General features: G+C 33.9%; 3 protein-coding genes and 1 long non-coding RNA gene across 5 annotated transcripts; all 4 read right to left on the bottom strand.

Annotated features, from left to right (window-relative positions):
- Window positions 1–12: 12 nt before the first annotated feature.
- LOC129885251 (pentatricopeptide repeat-containing protein At2g17210) lies at window positions 13–2915 on the bottom strand. The gene has a single exon (XM_055959461.1). The coding sequence runs from the start codon at window positions 2779–2781 to the stop codon at window positions 577–579; it is 2205 nt and encodes a 734-aa protein (XP_055815436.1). The 5' UTR covers window positions 2782–2915; the 3' UTR covers window positions 13–576.
- An 86-nt stretch (window positions 2916–3001) lies between these two features.
- LOC129885252 (probable galacturonosyltransferase 3) lies at window positions 3002–8786 on the bottom strand. The gene is made up of 9 exons (XM_055959462.1): window positions 8471–8786; window positions 8239–8279; window positions 8091–8151; window positions 7314–7352; window positions 7050–7187; window positions 6766–6903; window positions 6350–6684; window positions 5330–6275; window positions 3002–3560 (listed from the first exon to the last, which is right to left on the bottom strand). The coding sequence occupies exons 1-9, from the start codon at window positions 8528–8530 to the stop codon at window positions 3285–3287; spliced, it is 2034 nt and encodes a 677-aa protein (XP_055815437.1). The 5' UTR covers window positions 8531–8786; the 3' UTR covers window positions 3002–3284.
- A 5452-nt stretch (window positions 8787–14238) lies between these two features.
- LOC129885250 (probable serine/threonine-protein kinase PIX13) lies at window positions 14239–17598 on the bottom strand. 2 transcript variants are annotated; one of them, XM_055959459.1, is made up of 6 exons: window positions 17042–17598; window positions 16589–16923; window positions 15671–15806; window positions 15411–15553; window positions 15005–15128; window positions 14239–14867 (listed from the first exon to the last, which is right to left on the bottom strand). In XM_055959459.1, the coding sequence occupies exons 1-6, from the start codon at window positions 17172–17174 to the stop codon at window positions 14419–14421; spliced, it is 1320 nt and encodes a 439-aa protein (XP_055815434.1). In that variant the 5' UTR covers window positions 17175–17598; the 3' UTR covers window positions 14239–14418. The 2 variants fall into 2 exon arrangements, with proteins under 2 accessions (XP_055815434.1, XP_055815433.1); XM_055959458.1 differs by having other exon boundaries at window positions 16589–16926; window positions 17042–17591.
- A 6990-nt stretch (window positions 17599–24588) lies between these two features.
- Window positions 24589–26291, bottom strand: LOC129884437 (uncharacterized). Its single transcript, XR_008765951.1, has 2 exons — window positions 26043–26291; window positions 24589–24781 (listed from the first exon to the last, which is right to left on the bottom strand). It is a non-coding gene; the product is annotated as an uncharacterized LOC129884437 (long non-coding RNA).
- Between the last annotated feature and the right edge of the window lie 50 nt (window positions 26292–26341).

Here is a 26341-nt window from a genome sequence, read left to right as displayed (position 1 = left end):
CCCAGACATGTCAGTGATATGAGGTAACGTGACTAGATAAATATTGCAACACCGTCTCGATCCTAGCTGCTAGCTGCAACTATACTGCTATTGTCTTGGCATAACTCGCACCAAACATTTATGGAACTATAAAAAAGGACAGCCCGGTGCACTAAAGCTTCCGCTATGCGCAGGGTCCGGAGGAAGGGCCCGACCACAAGGGTATATTGTATGCGGCCTTACCTTGCATTTCTGTCAGAGACTGTGTATTAGAATCACCTCACTCATCTAGGTCACAAACATTAAGTGGACAGCAGGATAACAACCCACTACTAAGGCACCTTTTACCCTATCATTAGATTGCAAATGGTTCCCTTCTCATGGCTACTCCCTAACCCCCCACAAAAGTTACAGTAGGCAGCAGATGCATATAATCAGGGGCTCAATACGAATGGAGGATTCTTTACCCGTCATTCTTAATTACCGCCTTTGTTTGGAGTAGAATTCACAAGCTTCTGCCCCAACAATCCAGAGTTCGAAAGATTGTTCTTTAGCTGTGGAAAGGTGTCGCATTTACTTAAAAACAAAAAGAATCCCCTATCCGCAGGTTATGCCCATTTTCATGCTCGAGTGCAGTTGCTGAATAGCAAACTGCAATTCATCAGACAAAGAATGGTGGTTATCTCCCGCAAGAAACCTGCATGCCTTACCATTTACATACACTAAGCTATAGCCAGCTATAACCTTCACACCTCCTTCCTTAGCCAGCATTCTCATTTTAGTGGCATCAACCCATGAATGACCTGATGCATACATGTTTGATGCAAGCAGATAGCCAGCTGAGCTTGACGGCTCAAGTTCAACTACTTGAGGGAAGGCAATGGCACCAAACTCATAGTTTTCATAGTTCCTACAAGCACTCAAGAGTGCCCCCCATGCACTTGCACCAGGCTTTAGTCCAACATGTAGCTTTCCTATCAAATTCATTGCACTATCAACCTTTCCAGCCCGAGCTAACAAATCTACTAGGCAAGAGTAATGTTCTAAGCCAGGTTCAACTTCATGATCCCAAATCAACTCCTCAAAAAGAGAGAGCCCTTCTTCTACCAATCCCCCATGACTACAAGCTGATAAAAGAGACAGTGCAGTAACTTGGTTTGGCCTCAGGCCACAAATTTTCATCTCAGCAAGTAGGGCTAGAGCTTCATTTGGGAGGCCAATCAAACCATATGCTGCGATAATGGCACTCCAGGTCACGACATTCTTTTGTGGAATCCGGTCAAACACTTTTCTTGAAGATCCAATAGAACCACATTTTGAGTACATATCTAAGATCGCAGTTCCCACTACCACATCAGATGCCAACCCTCTTCGAATAGCAATGCCATGAGCCCACCTTGATCTTTTCATATCTGCAGAAAGAGCGCAAGCTTCAAGAAGATTTAACATGGTGATGGCATTGGGCCATTCAGAGATGTGGCTCATCTCTCGGAAAACAGCAATTGCTTCGTCAGGCATGCCACAGTGGGTGAAGCCGGCAATCATGGTGCTCCAAGTTACTGCATCTCGTGTTCTCATATTACTAAATTGACTCCATGCATAAGTTATGAGATTGCAACTTGCATATGCATCGATCAAAGAGTTTGTAACCAACTCATTCAACTCAAAACCACGTCGGAGTATTCTGGAATGTATCAGCTTGCACTGGTAAGGTTCAAGGAAGGACTTACATAACTGCAGCAGATTGACCAGAGTCACCTCATCAGATTCAACTCCAGCCTTCTGCATCAAATCAAATGACGTAAGGGCCTCAGAATGCATCTCATTCTGCACAAGTCCAGACAACAAAGAGTTCCAGGACACAACATTCTTCTCAGGAATTCCCCGGAAAACTCTCAATGAAGAATCAATGTCATTGCATTTAGAATACAAGTCGATCAGAGAGTTGTGTACGAACAAATCATAACCCAGACCTCTAGAGATAACAAATCCGTGAATTGACTTTCCCATTCTAATGGCCTTCAATTTGCTGCAGGCTTTGAGTATACTTACCACCGATTTTCCATCTGGTGTTATCCCAAAATCAATCATCCGTTGAAACAACTCCAGCGCAAGCACCGTTTCCTCCTCACTTTGGGCATAGCCAGCAACCATGACACTCCAAGAAATAACGTCTCTGTCAGTCATTTCATCAAAAAGGTTGTGCGCAAGGTGCATTCCGAATTCAGCATAGAAACTGAGGAGCGAGTTTTGGACGGAAGTAATACTTGAATACCCAGCACGAAGGGTAGAAGCATGGATCGTCCGGCCAGCGTGAAAAGCTGTAAGATTGCGACAAGCCTGAATGACAAGCACAAAAGTGGAGATGTTGGGTTCAAAACCTGCAGCCCAAGCCTGAGTGAAGAACCATAATCCTCGGGGAGCAGCAGCAGCAGCAGCAGCTCGCTCTAATAAGTGCCCATGAATGATTACATTCCAGGAAACTGAATCTTTGTTGCCCATGCAGTTAAAAACAACAAGTGCAGAACCCAAATCCCCAGATTTAGCATAGAAGTCCATCATAGAATTACCGACGGAAGTGAAAGCTAAGAATCCATGCTTAACCAGAGAGGCATGGATAGAGTTGCCGCCATGTGTAGAGGAGAGATTTAAACATGCTTTGAGAAGGATGGGGAAAACGGAATGGTCCGTCAACTCAACCCCGGTCTTGTTCAATTCACGGTAGTGGAGAAGAACGTCTTGAGATTTGCCATGACATAGTAATTCTCTTAACCTACTACTAGAGTTCCAAGGGACACGCATTTAGTTTAGTTAGACAGAGATTGGTTGATTCGAGGCTCCTCCCAAAAATGCACTATTTATTATGATCACAACTCACTACACTAAAAGAAGTTTGGCAAAGGACCACAGCTGTTATTAGAAAGAATGATTCAATCATAATTTTAATCCAAACTTTGAGGGTCTGTTTAGCTTTCCATACAGGAATATACGGTGTTAAAAGATAGGGTAAACACAAAGGATCTACAAGTTAGTTCTGATGGTTAATATTAACAGCCAAAACAGTCTAAAATGGACAAACAACCATATGCATCATCCTTCTCAAGTTATAGCCACTAATTTTTTAGCTGATCTGCACCCATACAACATCATTAGGGTACTCTGTTGCTTGCCCATGCTCTCCCAAAATTTCTTGATACAAGAAACTTCAAGATTGACTATAGTAAGATTTTTTCCCTTTTTCCGATTGCGCAAGGGGTGACAGAAATTGATTATAAGCAAAACTACCTTGCAAAAACATGAATCTACTACTCACTGATGTTACAAAGTTGAAGATATGAATTATTGAACATTACATATCTAGACCAATAAGCTTTGTATTTGGCAATTGCAAGATCCAACCATGGTTTGTAATTTCCATTGTAGTGAACAACTGCCCCATTTTGTATTTCTGTTTTGTTCAGGGCAGGATCATAACCAAGACCCAAGACATGCCAGCTCCGATCCAAAGGATAAGTCAAGTTATAGAAAGTTATTAACCCTGGAGGTAAGGTGCCAAGTTTCCAAAGTGTTCTATCCTCATTCTGCAATGGAAAACATACTCATATGAAAGACCAAACAAGGATGAAGAATTTCAACAACAAAAAAAAAAACAGATGACTTTTCTCCTCTTAACAGAATTACTCCTGAACATCAAATGCATTACTACTCTTTGCAAGAGCAAGCTTGCTATGGAAGACTGTCTTTTTAAGGCTTGCCCTTTCCATGTTCAGACGCAATTTTTGGAAGAAAATCAACTGAATTTCCTCACTTCTCAAATCAAGAGGTCAAGGGAATAGATAGATACATTCCAGACAGGGTAGATCGTAGAAAGAGTTTGCAAAAAGCCTGTTAAGTTGGCAATCATTCATTTTTCTAGAAGATTGCAATAAAGCTCAATGGAAAATGAGCAATCATGCATAGGGTATGCTTCTTTTCCTTTTATGGAGTGAGGAGGCACTGAGAATAACAAGGGCTGCAACCTAATACAGCTATACAATACAATTTTTTTCCAAAACTAGAAATAGAGGTCGCAAAATTTAGGTAATAGGTCATAAATAGATAAGTTACATGGTCTGGACGACAAATTGGTTTAGCTCTTATCATTAATGTACCATTTCATCACCTCTACTCAAAACCTAAACAAGTCATTGTACTGTCCAGGAGACATCATTGATGTCATACAGCCTTCTTGTCTTCCATTCTATATTGTTATCCACCTTCTTATTTCCCATTATTCTCTTATCTGGGACCCACCATCATTCTGAAGACTAAACAATACAGAAACTTGAAAAAAGTCAAATTCTATCTCCACTTCTGAACCCATTTACTCAAATGTAGTTAAACTTCAACTAGTACCTTAAAAATCATGCCTGAGACACCAATACCAGGAGGTGGGAAGTATATTTCCTGTCGAATTTTGGCATTTCAGTTTCCCATGACATCTATCTACACTCAAGCAAATGATGGTACTTACAGCAATAACTCAAGGTTTCAGTCCCATCAGTCTTCTAAAAATACTTCCATTTAATTCTTTGTTTTTCATGATCATGGATCGTTGGGTACGTGGGATGGATAAGCAAGGATATCCCATGAGTTTATTTTATCCCACCTTCTATATGGGATATTAATCCCACCATTTTAGTACAAATGATGGGATAATGATCCTGGGATCAGCTAATACCTCAAACCAAACATGGGATAAAGTTAATACCAAATTTTATCCCAGGTTTATTATCCTTATCCCATGTACCAAACGACCCCTAAGCACAATGATTTTCAACAGTAATTCCATAGTTCAGATTTTTTATCTGCAGCTTTTTCACCTCATTTTACCATCCAAAGCAGCAGCAGCATCTTTATCTATATAGTATCTAGTTTAGTGCACTAATGTCTTAATTTTCAAGTAAAATCATATTAGCTTGATTAATTAAAACTAAAACAGACATCAACGTGACGCCTTTCTAACCTTATAGCCACCCCCGTAGCAGGAGCTCTTAAACTCGTGAAAACCTATATGAAATTGGGGGAGATGGGTTTGATGGCCCATCACAAATGTTTTTTTTAGCTATATGGACCTTTTATAACACAAGGCATCGGTAAATAAAACGCATAATATCTTTGTAGGGTCATTTTTCTTCTATTGAAATTGTAATTGGCCATAGGAGATCATTTCCTCGTAAAATTGTGCTGAGTTCATTGACATGGAAAACAGATGAATAAGAAATTGTAAGACATTCATGATGATAATATAAAAGAACTCAGCTAATTGTGACTAGAAGCACCAACTAAACAATATGTAATATTAACTTACCATTTCTTGCCAATGATGATATATTCCTGTAATGTTGCGCCTCCTCCACTCCTTCAAATCAAAGACATTCATGCCAAAAGCCCATCCACAGGCATTTGGATCAAAGTTTTCAGATATCTTCGGGTTAGAGAAGTTAAGATATTTATCAAATCTATGAAAGCTTTCTTTGCATGTCTCCACGGCACCATTGACCATCCCTTGTAGGTTGACAGACCAAAGAGGTGTCAGATCCTTTTGAACAACAATATCATCATCCAGAAATAAGATTTTCTCTAGCTTTGGATACACTTCAGGAAGGTAAAACCTAAGATGATTCAGCATTGACAAATACTTTGGGTTCCTATATTTAAGATTGTCGGTGCCAGATGTAAGGGAATTCGACTGATGTGCCTTGAAATAATACTCTATCATTCTAGCAGATTCAAGCTGACGTAGTACAGGGCAGTAAGAGGAATTAAGCCATGTAAATTCATCGACATTCTCAACGTGAATTGTTGCAGCAGCAGGAGGATTGACAAGGAACCACATTTTCATAGCTGGGAAGTTCAATTTATCTGTCACTATATGGAAAATGTGCTTTTCAGGCTCCTTTGCATGCAATATAGTAGAGTTCACAACAACAGATGTGGCAAGTACATTATCAGAAAATATTGCATAATGAAACAGAGAAGGATCTTCAAGCTTTTCCTTGTTCGGAAATTCTTTCTCTTCATATCGACGTATAAAGAAGTCTGTCGTGAGAAGCAAAGGAAGACAATGCAAAGGTCTGGGAACTGTTTTAGCAGCCAGCTGTATCAAGAATGCACTCCTTTTCTTCAGCAGATTTAGACCAGTTTCGGCCGACTGAAGCATGACTCTTAGTTTCCTTGCTAGTGTCATGCAATCGTATAGTTGATCCTTCGCAGCAGCTAAAACATGGCCCATATCCTTAGCTCGATCAAGTGCACTGCAGATGAACCCAATATTAGAGACAAAACCTTAACATCTAAACTTCAATAACGAAAACTGGAAAGCACCAACCTTGGTTGAAGTTCAGAATCAGAAGTGGCTTCTCCAATTGCAAGCTGGCTTTCTCTAGAATGATTTATCAAAGAATCATATAGAGAATCTTCATTCTTAGCTTTTGCAATGGTAGCATAAGCTCTTGCCATGATGATTTGGTCACGCATAAGTTTAAGGGTAGAGTCAGAATTAGGGTTTTCATATTCTTTCCTCCATATATTGTATTTACCCTTGCTAGTTGTGTCAAGCTCTTTAGCTCGCTCAATAGCAGCGTCTTGAATTTGGTTTTCAATTTCCTTATCTTGCTGGATCAGCTCTGCAGTCCGCCGTTCTCTTCTTTCGTTTCTTAGCCTCTGAAGAACCAGGAAGTCTCTATGAATCCAAATGACTGAAAAAAACATGCATGACAAATGTAGAGATATAAGATTTGCTACCTGGCGCCTGAGTTTGATTGGATGCAGCTCATATACTGATTTATGCTCCACGATAACTCCATACTGATTTTCGTTTCCATTAGAGTGCTCAATAGTGCCCTCAGGCTTATCCGGTTTCTGAGACTTCTCTTTCACTTCCTGTGAACAAGCAGTAAACAAAAGTTGCAGTCTACATCAACAAATTCAAAACTACGATATGCTCATCATTTCAAAGTGTTGTGTCCATTTAATATCACCAAGCAGAGGAATTGTGGAATTTTGAGAACTGGTGGGTAAACACACACCTTGGAACTCTTCTTATGATCACCATCCTCATCACTAGGATACCTCCATACCCATGAAGTTGACAAGTCCTTGGAGTTTATGCTCCTAGTTCTAACAGCACCATTAGCATCAGTATATGTTACAAGGATGTCAATATTCTGCATTAAGAGTAGAAGATCATCATGATATGGTATATTTAGAGTAAAAGTAAATAAATCTAAAGGAGAACAGGATTTTCTAGTCACTATTATACTGTTTTTCTAAATCAAAAACCAGTTGATTACTTTCTCATCAGGACGAGCAGCACTGATTCGACCTTGTTCCTGCGAAGAAATTTCAGAGTTAATGCCATATAAAGGCAAATGGTATGCAAAAACAGAAGACAGATTTTCATAGAGGCAAAAATCTTAAGAGACATATGTAATGGCTTTCAAATCAACTAAATAAACACTCATATTCAACATTCAAGTAATCATACTGAGAGCCAAGTGCTCAATTTTCTGGTCCCCCTTTTCCTAGCATTATATCAACCTTTCTACAAATACAATCTTAGGAAATTTAAGCTATGTCAAAAGAGAAAGAAAAAGACAAATCCAATTCAGAGCAATTTAACAAAAAAAAAAAAAACTTTCCTAGTTTCCGTTTAAGAAATAAAAGAACATCCAATTATATCATCAGAAAAGTGAACAATCACCAGATCGTGATGATTGAATTCTTTCCCTGAGAAGGTACTAATTATTGCACAGCTAATAAAATACTGGTTGTAACACAACCAAGTTTTCAATATACCGGAAACTAGATAGGGGATGCAGATCTCCAGGATCAGCATAGCTTGAACTGTCTGTTGAAGGGCAACCGAAAAAGTTGCCTAAACAATTACCAGATTTCAGAGGATGAACTAAATATACGAACTCAGTTTTTGTGCTATAAGAGCAGATGGTGTATCAATATTCTGGAGTTTTATTGGGGTATTTTCATGGATTTGAGGTGTTCAATATATAGGAATTTCAAATGGTAGAAGGATGACTGATAGATAGAAATAAATAGAATGTATTACCAACCTCTCTATTAATGCATTGCGGACAATCATATGAGGGGAAAAGACCTTTCAGCTCTCCCCGACTGAAATTAGGAGGAAGAGAAGTCAGGTAACATTCATTAGTTGCAGCAGCAAAAATTACGAAAAGTATAGTGAAGGAGTGATCTTACAGTGATGATACATTTGACAATTCTGCTCGGGAAGGTGCAACCTGAATAAAAATGTGAGAATATACAAAAAAAAAAAAAGAGCTAAAGCCAAGCTCCAATAATATAATTTTGAAAAAAAACAAACAAGGACAACAACAATATAGGTAAACCTCTTCATATTTACGAGATCCAGGCTACACTAACACGACTAATGAAGAAAGAGAAGAGCGATGATACTCAGAGAGAGATTTACCAGGAAGAAGAAGATTAGCAAAGTAGAGGAGATGAAGGATCCTCTAAAACGAGCCTCCATAGCCAACCAAATTTATTTAGAACGAAGCGGCCTCTGACAGTGGGAATCAAATCAAATCCAACCCAAATATATATTATTAGTATTACGCCATTTTTCTTTCTGCATTCAACCTCAACTCAGCTTGGCTGATGAAGAAAATCTTTTGTCAATTTGTTATGAGGGGAACCAATTTCTACATTTTACCATAAAATTCCACTTTCGGGAACAATATTCGATTCTCCTCCTCCACGTAATTCAACTCTTTTATTGGTGATTTCCTTTGTTAAAAATTCACTTCAGTTAGAGAGGCGTTTGGATGGATTAAAAAAAGTTAGAAGGACCTAAAAAAGTAATTTTTATGTATGAAGTATTTTTAGAATTTTGAAGTGCTGAAAGTTATTTTTATAAATAAGCAGTTGAGTGTTTAAATAAAAGTGCTTATGTTAAAAATAAGTGTTTGAATTTTAGGATTAAAAGAATAAAAATGGTAGTTTGGAAATTTAATTAAAATATAAGTGATATAAAAGTAATTTTCATGGTCAAACAAAATGGCTTTAAGCGCTTAGAAAAAAAAAGTTAGAAATCCTAATTTTTCATTTTTGACTTTAAGAATTTTATGCCTTAAAGTTAGCATTAGGTAAACACGTCCAAAAGCTAAAAAGGGGCTTTAAATTGATTTTGACCAACTTAAAGTCCATCCAAATGGGCTCATAGTCTAAAGTCTAAATCAAATGTATTTCTTCCACTTTTAACATAAATTAATATTTTTTTTTATAAAAATTATTTTTCCAATTTCATGAAATGTAAAGTTATTAGTAATAATTTTTAAATCAATTTAGTTTAATTATTCTTTTTCAATTAATATTATAGTCAATCAATCTAATTTTTTTTGAAACATAGTACTCTAAATATGTTTTAAAAAATTTAATATTTTTTTACTTTTATATGAAAATTTAACTTTTTTCTACGATACTACTCAATAATATTTTTTTGAAAGACTATTACTTTAAAAGAAAATATGAAGCCTCTCAATTTAGGGGATCCTTGCCCTTTTTTTAAATCTCGAGAACGGATATTTAGCGACTGTCAAGGTCGGCTATTAGGTAAAGTTGGTGAAGCAACAACTTTAGACCCTCAAATTAGGTGGGGCAGGGGGAGGGGGGCTTTTTAGCAATCATAACCTATATATAGATTTATAGGAGAAAAGCTCTTTGAGCTTTCTTCCAGTAGTATCAGCCATTTACCCCATTTCCCTCGGCACTTGACCTAAGAAGCTTTGAGACTCTTTTTTAGAAAAAAAATTCTCTTCTTTTTGTACTCGTACTTTTCCTTATTGTTTTGTTAATACACTCTTTCTAATTTATTTAATAGCTAAATATTTTTTTACTTTTCAATAGACACCTTTAATACAAAGTTGGAAATGGTTTTTTTAACTTTCTTTATTATTTCAATTGCTCAACGATATAGTATGCTTGAATTTTATTATTTTCTAATAAAAAGATAATAAATTTTTTTTTATTATGTCAGCAAGAAATTATGAATCCGACCATTCGAAACTCAAAAGAAAAAAAAATGCAAATCTAATAAAATCTCAAAAAGGAGCCCTTGATAAATTCTTAAGAAATAAAAAAAATCTGAAAATATTAAAGAATCTAGAAATATAGAAGAGTGTTCTCTAAATGAACAAATTACTAACCTTGTTGAGCTAGATGATAATAAAATTCAAGAAGAAAGAAGATGAAATTAGTGAGAAATCGGACGTAGATTCTCAAGAAAATTAAGAACTTTCAAATGAGTTAAATAATTTTGTTCCCAAAAATATATATGATCTTAGTCATTGGACTAATATTGATACAATATTGAGAGATTTATTAGTAGAAAAAGGACCAATTATAATTTTTACCGACATAGATTTTTCGAAGGACAAACTCTTAAGACATTTTTCTGATACACATTATTTTCAAAAATTGGCAAATGGAGAAATACATTAAAGGAGATGGTTAGTTTATTCTAAAGATTTGGATCAGATATTTTATTTTTGTTGCAAGTTGTTCAAATAAATTTCTAGTGCTAGGAGCAATAAACTAGCTAATAAAGATAGTAGAGATTGGAGAAATCTTAGTATTAAGCTTAAAGCTCATGAAACAATAAACGGGCATATTATTAATATGAACGCATGGGTCTATTTAGAAATGGGATTCCACAAAAATAGAACAATCGACAAAGATGTTCAAGAACAAATTAATAATAAAGATAGAGAACACTGAAAAAATGTATTGACAAAAATTATTATTCTCATAAAAACTCTTGATAAAAATAATTTGGCATTTAGGGAAAAAAATGAAAAGATCTATCAAGAAAATAATGAAAACTTTTTAAGTCAAATTGAAATGATTGGAGAATTTGATTCAGTCATGGAAGAACATGTTCGACGAATTAAACATGATGAAATTCATAACCATTATCTTGGACATAATATATAAAATGAATTGATAAATTCGTTGGCAAGTGAAATTAAAAATAAAATTATTGAAAAAATTATAGAGACAAAATATTTTTCAATCATACTTTATTGCACCCCAGATACAAGTAATCAAGAACAAATGTCTTTTGTATTATTAAGTGTAGATATTTCAACAACTCCTATAAAATTACCGAATCTTTTTTAAAATTTTTTAAAAGTCGATGATACAAGTGGAAAAGGTCTTTTTGAAATTATTTTAGATGAGATAACAAATATTGGACTTGATATTGGTAATTTAAGAGGACAATGATATGATAATGGATCCAATATGAAGGGAATAAAATATCAAGGATTGCAAAAAAAAGACTTCTAGATATAAATCCAAGAGCATTTTATACTCCATGTGGTTGTCATAATCTAAATTTAGTACTCCCTCCATTTCAAAAAGAATGAACTCTTTTCCTTAATAATCTGTTTCAAAAAGTCCTTTTCTTTTTTGATAAAATTTTAATTTCAACTTTACACGTAGCATGTTTAAAGCCACAAGATTAAAGGATATTTTGGTACATTTGACATAATTTTAATTTAGGACCACAAGATGAAAAAGTCTTTTTTATTTTCTTAAATTTCGTATCAAGTTAAATTAGGTCATTCTTTTTGAAACGGTGTGAATACTTTTTGATATGACAAATTCTTTTACAAAAGCTATTTCATTTTTTGGAGTTGTACAACGTATATATTCGCTATTTTCTCCTTTCACTAAACTATGGAAATTTTAAAAGATAATGTGCTCAATCTAACTCTTAAATCATTATCACAAACACGTTGGGAAAGTCATAGTAAAGTGTTAAAGCAATAAGATTTCAAACTCTACAAATCATAGATGCTTTATTGAAATTGGTTGAAGTTAGTGAGGATCTAGAAATCAAAAGTGAAGCTAATTGTTTAGCAACATATGAGCTTGAAAACTTCGAATTTTTATTGGGGTATTACAATCAAAAGTTATGCATATTAATGTTGCCATAGATCAATAAAGAGGCTTGATTTCTTTCTTTCTTTTTTAAATAGAGAAGAATTATTTGTAACTGCTATGACTTCCGCTAAAGAAATTACATCTGAGATGAATATAGAACCTGAATTTTGTTGTGAACATGTAATATATAGAAAGAAACAATTTGATAAAAATGTTGATAATGAAATCACAAAGTTTCTTGAAGAATCTTTTAGAACTGATTACTTTTTATATATAGTAGACCAAACCATATCTTCACTTCAAAATAGATTTGAACAATTCAAGGCTTTTGAAAATATTTTTGATTTTTTATTTAATAGTAAAAATTTGAGATCGCTAAATGATGAGATTTTAAAAAATCATTGTCTTAATCTTGAATGTTTTTAAAAATATAATAGTCACTCTGATATTGATGGTTTAGACTTATTTTCTGAATTAAAAGTGTTAAGGGAAATAGTACAAGTAGATGATAATACTCTAATCGATATCCTCAATCAAATAAAAAGACTACATTCTTTTCTGAATGCTTACGTTGCTTATAGAATAATGTTAACAATTCTTGTTACTGTTGCCTCAGCTAAAAGAAGTTTTTCAAAATTAAAACTGATAAAATCTTACTTAAGATCAACAATGTCTCAAGAGAGATTAAATGGATTAGGTATAGTATCAATTAAAAAAAAATTATTAGGAGAAATTGATTATAAAACAATTATTCACAACTTTGCATCTCAAAAGGCTAGAAAAATAAACTTTCAATAAAAAATATATAATTTTTTTTATAAAAAAAAATTAATTAAGGACTCTCATTGAAATTTCGCTTTAGGCCACAAATAGTATTGAGCCGCCCCTGTCGAGTCCATTATTGCTTTTCATGTTATTGCTAAAATAATGCTACTTAAGGTTAAGGTTCATTTATTTCATGTTATTATTGAATTTTAAAATGTGTGAATGAAAAAAGAAGTGTTTTTTTAAAAAAAGATATTAAAAGAAAAGTTGTAATTTGAATAACACATTTTCACATCAAAGAATTGTGACTTTTTCGAAGAGTTGTGATTTCTTTGAAAGATTATCACTTTTCTGAAGGATTGTAATTTTTTGGAAAGGTTATGACTTTTTCGTTGAGTTATGACATTTTTGAAGGATTATAACTTTTCTGAAAGATTGTGTTAATGCACAATAAACACTTGTTCATACTACCATTTGTTGGCTATATATACAGAGGGTTTTCTCTCATTTTTCAACAACAAATTTTCTAAGTTTTCTACTCTTCTTTTCTTAAAACTCAAGTGTGATCAACAGTCGTCGAATGAATTTGAAGTTCAGCCAAATTTGAGATACCATGGTTCAAATCGTTTTATCCTGGGAGGTTATATTTAATAACCTCATATACTTGAGAGAAATGATTTCTTTAAGGACACACTGTATCTTTCATTCTTTCATTTTTGTTTATTATCATCATTTTTGAATAGTGTTTACCGTTCATATCTTATTAAATACAGATTTAAGCGAAATAACGGTTATTGCTAAAATAGTGCTACTTAGAAGTTCTCTCTTTGTATCATTTAGTAGGTTAAGGTTAACTTATTTATAGTGCGTTTCATGTTATTACTACTAGGTATTTTCAAATTATGATAAATAGGTTAATGTCTTCTTTATAATGACAGAAGAATATGAAATCTAGGTTTGTTCTGATATTTACATAAATAATTTTATTTCAGTCAAACATGAAACATAAGTAATATGTTGAAGTGTTGATATTGTTCATATGAATCAAACATTGAAAAAGGTCTTGACAAATAATTATACGAAATGTCCTTGTAATTAAGTTATGCATGAGATTTCTCGTTTTTCTTTGATATGTTCTATTATTATTTGTCTCAGTTTAGGTACCTCTTGCACAAATTAGTAATTTATTTCTTTTAACATATTCACTTTTAGATAAAGTATTGTGAAAGAATTTAGATATTCAATAGCAAATCTTAAAGGGGGTGTTGTGTGAAGTAATGAGGAGTTGTATATCTTTTTGTGGCGTTGTTGTAGATATATATAATACAAAATTATCCTCATAATGGAGTGTATGCAGTTTGAGAGGGAGGAGGATCCGTGAAGCAGAGATGGTGATTCTAGGAATATATATATATCAAAATAATAGATGCATTAACTCTATGAGCAGTGCAGGTGTTGATTATCTGCTTCCACTTCTCATCACCAGCACACTAGCATGCATATTCAACCATATCCATAACATAAGACTGAGAAATCTTGAATCTCCTTCAATGTACAAAATAATCAACTCTTTACATATATATCACCGAAACAAGCACAACCCAATGCCATACAGAGCCTTAACACTTGATCAGACGTCAGGCAACAAACAACATTTGTATTTGGACAACTAAGTTAACATAGCTATATAGTAAAATTTTATCATATTCATGATGCTCTTCTTGGGAGTGGATACGCTCGATTTACATCGTTCCTTGGATGAAGTGGAGAACGATGGTGCAAAGGTTGCTGACCATATCTATAAGAAGTCTGATGTCTGGAAGTTATTCTAGGCTCCTTGGGTCTTTCATTGGCTGCCTCAATCTGTTCTAGTTTCTCCACTACTTCTTTCATTCCTGGTCTGGTTTTAGGTTCAGGTCCAAGACATGACAGTGCCAGTTGTGCTATTTGAACTGCAGCTCTTGATGGATATTTTCCTTCCAGCCGCGAATCCATCTTGTCCTTTAACTTCCTTCTATCAGATAAATGTGGCTTAATCCACTCAACCAGATTATGTTGGTTGCTTGGGCGGTTTGGGTCTAGTGCCCGTAGACCTGTTAGTATTTCCACCAATACAACACCAAAACCATAGACATCGCTTTTCACGTACAAGTGTCCTGTCAAAAAATGACAACACAAGTATGAACATACATTTATTTGGATTTGACTGTATAAATGTTTGAAACCGTAAGCACAAGATGTGATTCCAGAGAAGAACTGCCAAGTATAGAAGCCTAACAGACTCCAAGTTTACCTGTTTGAACATACTCAGGAGCAGCATAACCATATGTTCCCATTACCCGTGTTGTCACATGTGATTGACTAGCCGAAGGACCGAGTTTTGCCAAGCCAAAATCTGATATCTTTGCATTGTAAGACTGAAATCAAAAGGAATTAAAGAATGTCATGTAATAGTTTTATCAGTAACAACTTTTCCCCTAATGTTCTCACTGTTATAGGTCAGCTAGTAAACTTTTGTCACTCTGAGATCAAGAGCTCAAAAACTTAAGGCAAAACATTAAGTCAATCACAAAGGTGCTCGATAAGAAAAGGGTTTGTGGTGAATGAAATAATCTACTGGTATCAATTTGTGATCTGTGTATTACTTGCAATAAGAACCTATATGACAATATTCCAGGGGAAAAAAAAAGGAAACATACGCCATCAAGTAATATATTTGAGGCCTTGAAGTCTCTGTATATGACTTGCTTCTCTGATGCATGTAGGAATGCCAAGCCTCGGGCTGCGCCAATCACAATTTGAAGTCTTATATTCCATGGAAGTGGTTGAACAGCAGAGCCCCCTAAGCAAACGGAAGAGAACAAATATGTTTAGGTGGGGAATAAAACAGGCACATTCTGAACTGCTGTATTCTTGAAAATCTATATTAATCATTGAGAGTATATAGCTCATCTCTTACTTCCAAAAAGATGGTTCTCCAAGCTGCCCTTTTGCATAAACTCATAGACAAGCAATAGTTCTTTATCTTCCCAGCAGTATCCCAAGAGTTTGACCAGGTTAGGATGTGAAAGTGTTCCAAGAAAATTCACCTCACACTGCATAAACAAATGAAATGAAATACACAGAGCCTTAGAAAAAATTTAGCACACACCAGCAATAACTCTTTGAAACATGAACTAAATTTAACTTCTAAAGATTTATAAATAAAGCCTACAGTTCCTAGTCTAGTCAATGTTCAATGAAAATTGTGTGAAATTTAGTAGAAAGCAAAAGGTGTGCCCAAAATATCTTGGCAATAATGATAGTAATCAATCAACTAAATTTAGCAGAAGACATAAGATCACAAGTTCCTATGAAAATGGAAGGTATACGAATAAAAAAAAAAAAAAAAAAAAAAAAAAAGGTGAAAGGATGGAATACAATGGGATAGGCAGTAGAGGACTGTGTGGGCGCAAAAGTTATGATTCACTGAGCCTTCCAAATGAGAAAGTAGAAAGGTGCTTTAGAAAACATGTAACTCATCCTCTGCATAACAAAACCAAGACCGGGAACACGGATCCTTGAACATCCACCCAACTCAAACTTAACATTGTCATACTGAACTGCTCTATTTGTGGAGAACGACAACTTATCAAAAAAGTCACAACCCATCCAATGTGAAAAGGTGTGAATCAAATTGCATCTTTTCTCTTGGTGTCTTTTCCCAAGGAAAAAAAAGACTCACACCTACATGAATTTCACTTGAAAATACAATATTCTTCAAACAAGTTATTCAATATTGAATTTTGGAAATACTGATAGCCAAAATTGTAGTGATTATATGTATGGCCGAAGAAATGAGTTACTAGTAAATCAACTGGAAATAGCGAATATTTACCTGCCACTCTTCAAGTCCTTGTAAGCTTTCAGAATTCAATTTCTTAACAGCAATGACAGTGCCACTAGCAGTCCTGGATGAAGGCCTCTCATCAAGCCAACCCTTGTAAACTTTGCCAAAACCGCCTTCTCCGAGGACGGTATCACTTCTAAAATTTCTTGTAGCGGTCTTGAGTTCCGTAAAAGAAAAAATCCTTAAATTAGGATGCGGTAATATCTGGCCCTGTCCCCCATTTGGATAAACCCCATCAACTCCGCTGGCTGCTGAGAATTGGCTATTCCCGGAGACGTTGCTTACAGTTGAGGATGTCGTGTTGCTCGTCGTCTGTGATATGCCTACTGCAATACAACCAATAATTTGGATGCAGAAGCAGCAATAAAGACTAGAAAATTATTCGAAATCAATAAAAAAAAATAAAAAATGAAATGACCCAGTTGTTAATTGTGATAGTACCTGAGCTGAAATGGGCAGTAGTAGATGGGGTGTGATTATTAGAACTGAAACAAACTCCCATATTATCAATCTCCTTCCTATATCTGCAAAATTCGGAAAAGGTATCCTCACAAAGCAGACAAACGCATAGCATACAGATCTATTTGCAGCTTTTATTTCTTTTTCTTCTTCAATCAGCCTTGTTTCTTTGCTGTGAAAACTTGTTTGACTTGACTCAAATTAATATACGAATGCTGCTTTCTTCTTATTTCTTTCTTTTTTTTTTCTTCTTAATTTTCAATCAACACTCGTCGTCGTAGTTGATTGTTATAAATTTCAACACCACATTCTACGACTTGGTCTTATTCATTTTTCCACCTCATTCATATTATTTGACCGCACTCCATTACTATATTTTGTTAAATTATTATCATACTAATTTAAAATTTAAAATTTAAATTTTGATTCCATAGATGCTTATCGACTCAAAAACCCCTCATCTCTTCTTAGCCATTTCTCCACACCTTTCACCTTCTTTTTTTTCTTTTTTTCTTTAGTATTCAATGTTGGATCTAAAAACTTCAACTAATAATGGGCCATTTACACAAATGTTCGTATTTTGACATGCTATTTAGTTTTTACCTTTCAAATTTATAATGTTTATATTTTACCAGCAGTATTTTAAATATAAATAAGTGGCCAAAAATATTCTGACATTCAAATAACAAATAATTTTTTACATAACTACCCTTATGCAATATAAAAAATAAATAAAAAATCTAAACTTATGTGAAGTGAATAAAACTTAAATTAAAAAGAATAGTTTCATCCACAAATATTTATTACATAAATTGTAGAAACAAAAATTAAACACCTAAAATATAAAGAATAAAAATTAAACGTGAAAGGGCAATCCATGCCGAAACTTGATTAGAATAATACCTTTTGTTATACAATAAGGACCATTTTAATCAAGTGAAATATATTATGGATCAAAATAAATATATTTGTCATATATTAAGGACCATTTCAATCAAGTGAAATATATTAAGGACCAAAATAAAGCAATAATCATACATTAGGAACTATCAAAATGTGCTCCATCAACAACAACCACCGGTCTGCAGAACTCAAATCCCATCAGCAATGGCCTTAAGACTATGAAAAGATACATAAATTCATTTTTTCTGACTTGTGCATCCTTATATATGAGTTCGGATACACAAAATTTAGCATATATATGTATCAAAGAAGATTTCTATACCCATTGACAGGTTTGCCCATTATCATTTCCAATGTGCGTTCCTTAGCACGCCACACTTGATGGTAAGATATATCAATCTCATAGACTTCTCTAACACCATCAATTATATCATTTGGGATGTGAATTTTTTTATGATTGATCAATTTGGGAGTTGTCACACCACTGACAAATCCAACTGTGGCTTGGACCTTGGTTAGTAACCTATCTTTTAATGGACAAGTATGTTCACCATTGAAGTACCTCACCTTGAATATATCTAAATTTTTGCTACAAGATGCCTTCATACACCAACCACATTCTTCCGTAAAGCAAACCAATACATAATTGTACTATGTGTGTCAGATACATTATCAATTAGCAAAGTATCATATATATATATATATGAAATAAATTTGTCAAACTAAGCATACAACAATTATAAACTATATTCTTCCGTAAAGCAAACCAATACATAATTGTACTATGTGTGTCAGATACATTATCAATTAGCAAAGTATCATATATATATATATATATATGAAATAAATTTGTCAAACTAAGCATACAACAATTATAAACTATTTTACTCATAATTGAGAGAATTAAGTTTATCTAAAAAGAGAGTTCTTATTAGTTGAAGTGGGGTATTATTTGTGTGGAGCTTTAAACTCAACTCTTGTTCAGAGTTTGTGATAAGGTTGTTGTATCTTAGAGGGGACAAGTCAAGAGGACTACTGTTGGACCGGTGAAAAGATTTGTTGTAGTGGGCTTGAATCTCCTTAAAGAGAGCGAGATATCCGCGCCTCAGCCAAGAAGAGAATTTATTTTTTTCATTTTATCTTTCAATTGTACTTTGTAATCTTGTAATTTCATCAACAACAACTAATACACAATTAAATCAAATGTGAACGCCACATTAAACCATGTATCACAAACCTGTTAACTGACTACTACTTCGCACAAACGCCACATTAAACCAAATGTATCACAATCAAAATAATAGGAACCTTATACAACATGTATTCAATATCAATTATTTTCATACCAATAAAACATTAAAATTTGACCATGATACATTACAATGTCAGTTCGCTAAAAAGATTAAAATATCAGTGTATCAATAACTATGTATCGGAAGAAATCAAAAACTGAAATATCCAATAAATTACAAATATTTACATACCTTTTTTTATCATACCTCTTGACCCTGAAATTGAAATTATGCTCAACTTTGTATTTTGTTAATATGGAAACAAGTGTTGCTTTATTCTTATACAATTATTTCTCTTTCACCTCAACATTGTTTGTATATGTAATTTAATTTGTTATTTCTAATTTCGGTATCTACTTGGAATCACCAATTCTTGATTTAACCACAACAAAAGCACGAGTATCCCTATCCAAATCTTCAACACAAACAATTTCACCGGATGAACCATCAAAGCTACGTATCTCTCCAGACAATTTTTCAATTGTATCAATGCAAAGTGGATACATTGAAAATTCAGCCATGGCTTTTTTTCAGTTCAATGTGTAATTTTACTCCCATATCATTCCTAATTGTTAATGGAGATGAATCACCTTTTATAATTCAGCTGCAATGGCGGATTTAAGATTCATAAAAGAAATATTCTGACCAACAACTATTCCATCACTCTTGTATCATACATATTTCACCTCGTTTTTTCGTATTCCTGAATGTCTCAACAATATCGATATATTCATCACGTAGATTAAACTCAATTTTAGAGTTTTTTTTTATTTGAGGTGTTTAGCAGAGAAATGAGAGAACAACAATTTGAATTTTGAATTTTTTCTGCAATACATACGGTTTACAGCTTGAAACAAAACAGATTTGCGTGATTGGTGGGTAATTAAAATCCTAATTACGTTTCTTTTCTTAAAAGACGTAACTGAAAAGTAAGACTTAATGTATTATACATATGTATCTGGTTGTGTATTATACATATGTATCCGGTTGTTCAATATGTATCCAGAAGCTTAAAAAAATGAAATTTTTGTAATTATTAAAAGGACAGGAAACAATTTTATCATCACATTATGGGATTCCCTTAATTTTTACTAAAATTAATGTAACAAAAATAGGATAATAATTTCACTATTATAGTTGGTAAAAGGCTGAATCCATCGGTGACTTCCTAAAATTGACATGTATTTTTACTTAACCTCTTTAATTATGCTTTGTTCATTTTAAACATCTCAAGTAAGGTTTCAATGTGTGACACTTTTTTGACAATCACTCAAATAGAAAAAGTGTGTAATGCACTCGCTGGTCAAAGTGGTGAATTAAACGAAAACACTTGGCATATATATATCAAAAATAATTCTCAAACAATGACTTTTGAGTAGTAAAAAAGTCCAATAACTTGATGACATGTGACATTTTTTTATCCAAATAATAATTAAAAAAATTAACAACTTCTATTAACCCCCCCACCCCACCCTCCCAATCGTCTCTTCAGCCCCACCCACCCCTCCTGTCGCCTTCTCCAACCCCACCCCATCAGATCTTCATCTCCACCCCCACCCACCCCAACCTCATCCCACCCATATCATCTTCAGAAACACTTTAAGAAGAATTTAACTATTTAAAAAAATTTATTAAATAAAAGCACATTTTTTTCTTCTTTACTTCTAAAAACTAGTTATTAATAAATAGTAGGAAAAAAATCAATTCTCGTATGTGCAAATGAATCAAACCACGTAAAGAATGATTGGTGAATCTATAAGTTACTGAATCTACTAAAAAAATTGATTATATGTAGATGGCTTTAAAATGATTTGGGGAATTTTAAAAATCTTTCTCGATGCTTTTCAAATTATTTCAAAGAGGAAGAAGGCAACAAAACAAGAAAAAGTGTTTAAGCTTGAGAAAATCTCATGGCATTCGAATTCACTTTATATTTGGCATCATCAAATCTATTTCACCATGGATGAAAAATGATAGCTAGAAAATGGAGAAGAAGAACAAGAAAAAAAACAAAACAAAAACATTTTTTTTAAAAAAAAAAAAAACGTTTTTCACTCGCTCAAGATGGGTGCAGCACACGCAATATGTCAAGTCAGCACAAAATGTCAAACTGACACATTGGGACTTTACTTGACGTGTCAAAAATGAACAAAGCCTAGTTGAGGTGTATAAGTGAAAGTTAATACCGATTTTAGGTCCGCCTTAATAAAATATAAATATTTTAATATGATTATGATAATTGTGTAACCTCTCCCCATAACACATCTCTGAGATTGGAGTCCAATTATTCTCTACGTATTTTTCGCATTCCTGTTGAATGTCTACCTTTCTCTAATCATCTTTCACAAAAGAAAGAATAAGTGTTGTTTATGTAGTCTCACATTATGTCATATTTAATTGCACAAGTTCAATGTGACCAGTTTTCCTACATTTGTTTTCCTTCTTTTTATTCCTATGTATGTAGGTTTTAAATGGTACAAAGCCAAACGCGTTTTTGACCTCTTATTTGATTTTGATGTCAAGTCAAAAATATACATTTAACTTTGGATAAAAGAAATTTCTTGAGTTAATTTTCTATATGGCCATTTAAATATTGAGAAAATTTTGCTAAAATCACTTTTGAATTTTCCTTTTCTATAAGATGAGATCATTCAATTATAGCTTTATGTCTTAGAAAGTAATATTCATAACAAAAACTTCTTCCTCTCACTAGATTAATCTCTTATTTTTTATGTCATTTAAGATAAAACCTAAACTAATTTTTAGATACACAAAAAATGAGATACAACCATTATAAGTATACCAACCAAAGATCCTAACTAGAAAAAAAAATGCTACTGACCCACTCGTAACTCCGATATAATTGATCCAAATTTTAAAGTAGGGTAAAGACGTAACTAGGGATGAATTACTTGATTTGGAGGGGTATAAAAGTTCACCCTCACAATTAAAAAGAATCTTTATTTTCTATACTCAAATTCTTAGTAACTGCACTAGAAATCATCCTCGTTAGAATAATAAAACTTCATTACAAAATGATTTAAGACTTAAATTCATGACATATACTTAAAATTAAAACGGCATTAATATGTTTATGTCAGTCTAGATTTTATCCTACACGGCATGAAAAATAAAAAAATTATAGGAGAAATTTATTGAGAAAAAAGAGGTTTTTCTCTTTCTAAAATATAAAGTAATAGTTGAGAGATATAAGGATAATTTTTGAAGAATGACTTTAATGAAATCTTTTCAATATACTTGAAGGCCATTTAAGAAATTAACTTGAAATTCCGAGTGTGAGAGTTTTAGGAGTATTATAAGTAATTAAGAAGCAAATGTAATAGTCAAGTCAAAGGACGAGGGCGGAGATCGTCAAAAATCAAAATGCCAGCTCCCATCAATAAAATAGTAGCAGTAGTAATCGATTAAATGCAATGTCTAATTACTAGGAAATTTAGTCAAAGTCTACGTACCATGCCCGGTCTCTTCCTTTAATATATATATATATATATATATATATATAAAGGAGTATTTAATTATTATTATATTATACTAAGTTAGTGGATGCTTCATATAATAAATGCTTCATATAATCATTGCACTATATGCCAAAATACATCTAGAATCGATGGGTCTGGCAGACATCATCAAAGATGACAATATGACATCTAGTCAAGACCGTGTCAAAGCCATAATATTTCTCCGCCACCATCTTGATGAGGGGTTAAAATTACAGTATCTCACATTAAAAGACCCCCTTAAACTGTGGAAGAATCTAAAAAAAAGATATGACCACCTGAAGTTGGTCATCCTTCCACATGCATGTCATAATTGACTCAATCTAAGATTAATGGATTTTTAAGATATAACTGAATATAATTCTGCCTTGTTTAGAATTATAGCACAGTTAAATTTATGTAGAGAAGAAATCACTCAGCAAGACAAACTTGAAAAAATATGCTTCATATTTTCACCCGCAAATATGCTCCTGCAGCAATATCGCAAAAAAATTTTAAAAAAATATTCTGAATTATTTTCTCACCTTCTTATTGCTGAACGACATAACGAACTATTAATGAAAAATCATGATAGTCAACCCGTTGGTTCTTTGTCACTCTCTGAAGTGAATCAGACAAACTATAACCAACGAGAAAGAGGTCATGGCCCCAGTCATGGTCATGATTGTAGTCGTGGTCAAAGAATAAATTATAATCATGATGCTCGGTTGGCACCAAGAAATGATCAGCAGTATAAAAAGAAGAGTGAAAAGCAAGAACCTATACCAAAGAAAAATTCAGAAAGTATATGTCATAGATGTGGAAGTATGGGGCACTGGTCACAGACCTTCAGATCATCAAAACGTCTAGTTCAGCTATATCAGGCATCCTTGAAGAGAGCAGAAAATAATCCAGAGACAAACTTTATCTTTGAAGATAATATTGAGCCTATGCATCCAGATGTAGCTGATTTCTTCAACTTTCCAGAAGAAAATATGAATATTGATAACCCTGATAATACTTAAATAATTTTCTTCTTATTTGTATGTACTAAATAATATGTTTATATTTTTTTAATTTATTTAATAAATAATATTTGTATAATGAGACATGTTTTAATTATAATATTTACTTTATTTCTTTTTGAAGAAAAAAATGGATATGCATCAAATTTTGTTTGGATCAATGATCAATCACGAGGATATCTGTGTAATTGATAGTGGAACAACTCATGTCATTTTTAAATACGAAAATATTTTTCCTACTTGTTTAGAAGAAAAACAAATGTTATTACAATTTCTGGTATTTCAAAAATGATTGAAGGCTCCGAAAGAGTTAATATATTTCTGCCTAAGGGGACAAAGATTGTTATAGAAGATGCACTATTTTCATCTAAATCGCCAAGAAACTTGTTAAGTTTTAAAGATCTCCGCAAAAATTGATATCATGTTGAGACACTAAATGAGATAAATACTGAATACCTTAGTATAACCAAGAGTGTCTCAGGCTAGAAATATATTTTGGAAAAATTACCAACTTTGTCGTCTGACCTATATTATGTAGAAATTAGTGCAATTGAAACACATTTGATCATAAACCAGAAGTTTAATGATCTAAATATATTTTTGTTATGACATGATCAAATAGGTCATCTTGGATCAATAATGATGAGATGATGTCACGACCCAAAAACTGAGGTCATGATGGCACACATCTCAAAACCCAATCTGATGTGTAACCCTAAAAATAAAACTCATATAAGACTCCCAAAGGGGAAAGTGATTCCACGATTTAAATAAATAAATAAAAAAAACAATGAAGAAATTATCCCAAAACCTGGTGTCATAAGTATAAAGAGCATCTAATACAAGGTTCGAATCTGAAGATACAACATAAGTCTCTGAATGGTACAAAAGACTGAAAAATAAAGATAGACTAGTGACGATCCAAATTCTGGGACCTCACCACTAATCTGAGAATACACAATCCGCTAGAATATTAACTGCCACGTGGGGTACCCCGACTAGTATCTGCATCAAAAAGGGACACAGAAGTAGGGGTGAGTACAATTCACATGTACTCAGTAGGTTTTAGCTGACTGAGTATAAGGAATTAATCAAACCTATGAAATAAACTAAGGAACGCTTCCACCTGCATACAGAAAAGTCCCACTTCGGCATCGGTGCCGCCAGTTTATATATATAGTGGCACGAGTAAAGAAAACCCATAATAACAACTCATAATCACAATTAATCGAATAATTCAAGCAACACAAATATCAATGCAATGCAATGCAATATGATGATGCAATGATGTGGTGGTACGGTGGAATCAAGACTGTCGCACAGCCTGTCGTATACACCTGCTGAGCTGTGCTACCAAGCAGGACCCATGGGGGTCTCGCAGACCATATACCTCAATCACAATATCTCATTATCCTTGCCACCTCCTCGTGGTCAAGGGATCACAATGCATCCACTACCCTGCCAGAAAACTGCCTCGATCAGGGACTCAAGATACAAAGGTTAGGATCACAATGCATCCACTACCCTGCCGGAAAACTGCCTCGGTCAGGGACTCAAGATACAAAGGTTGGGATCACAATGCATCCACTACCCTGCCGGAAAACTGCCTCGGTCAGGGACTCAAGATACAAAGGTTGGGATCACAATGCATCCACTACCCTGTCGGAAAACTGCCTCGGTCAGGGACTCAAGATACAAAGGTTTAAAGGTGTTTCATTTTCTTTCTCAAAAAGAATTTCCATATTTCTCAACTTCCCATGTTTCATGATATGATGAATGAGGATGAATGCATCAAAACATATATGCATGGAAGTAATAATCAACTCACATGTGGTATAAGGTTCAAAGTTCTCAAAACTTAACCTACACATGATATTCACCCTCAATAAATAGTAACGGGAAGAACACACTTTCATTTAAATATTCACCCCTTTCTCAACAATATTTCAATACTCAAGTATGCTCAAAACCCCCAACTCAATCTCTCAGGCGGCATCACAAGTCAAATAATATACTCAAGCCTCTCTCTTAGGCAAATCATAATTCACATGCTCTCAAAGCAAATAAGATAACAAATAAGGCCCCCACACGGGCTATGTAATATAAATAAACCCCGTCACGGCAACACATTAATAAATAAGCCTCCACACGGACATCACAATATATATAACATTCTCAACTCATACTACAACCCCATCCCAAAGTCTATAACATATGAATGACTAATTACCCCATCTCAATCTCAAAGAAAGATAGCCAAACCTACCTCAATTGCCGAAACCGCACTCGAATACCTCCACCGGACAAGCAACTCTCGAATTCAGCGCCCGAAATGACAACCCACTATCAACAATGAAACATACACGTCACAAGGAGTCCAATGACACCCATATTGATAGGTTTCGGAACCGAGGGTAAAATGGTCCAAAAATTAACTATTTTCGAAAAGGGTCAAATCTGGAAATTTATTGAACAATCCCATTCTATTGGTAATAAGGAACTCATGGTTGAAAAACCCATAAAAATAGAGCTCAAAACGAGTTGGAAATCACAATTTTCCTTAAA

The sequence above is a fragment of the Solanum dulcamara genome, chromosome 4, assembly GCF_947179165.1.
Source record: "Solanum dulcamara chromosome 4, daSolDulc1.2, whole genome shotgun sequence".
Classification (NCBI taxonomy): Eukaryota; Viridiplantae; Streptophyta; class Magnoliopsida; order Solanales; family Solanaceae; genus Solanum; species Solanum dulcamara.
Note: the sequence above shows the minus strand (reverse complement) of the source record. Positions and strands in the feature narration are given on the sequence as shown.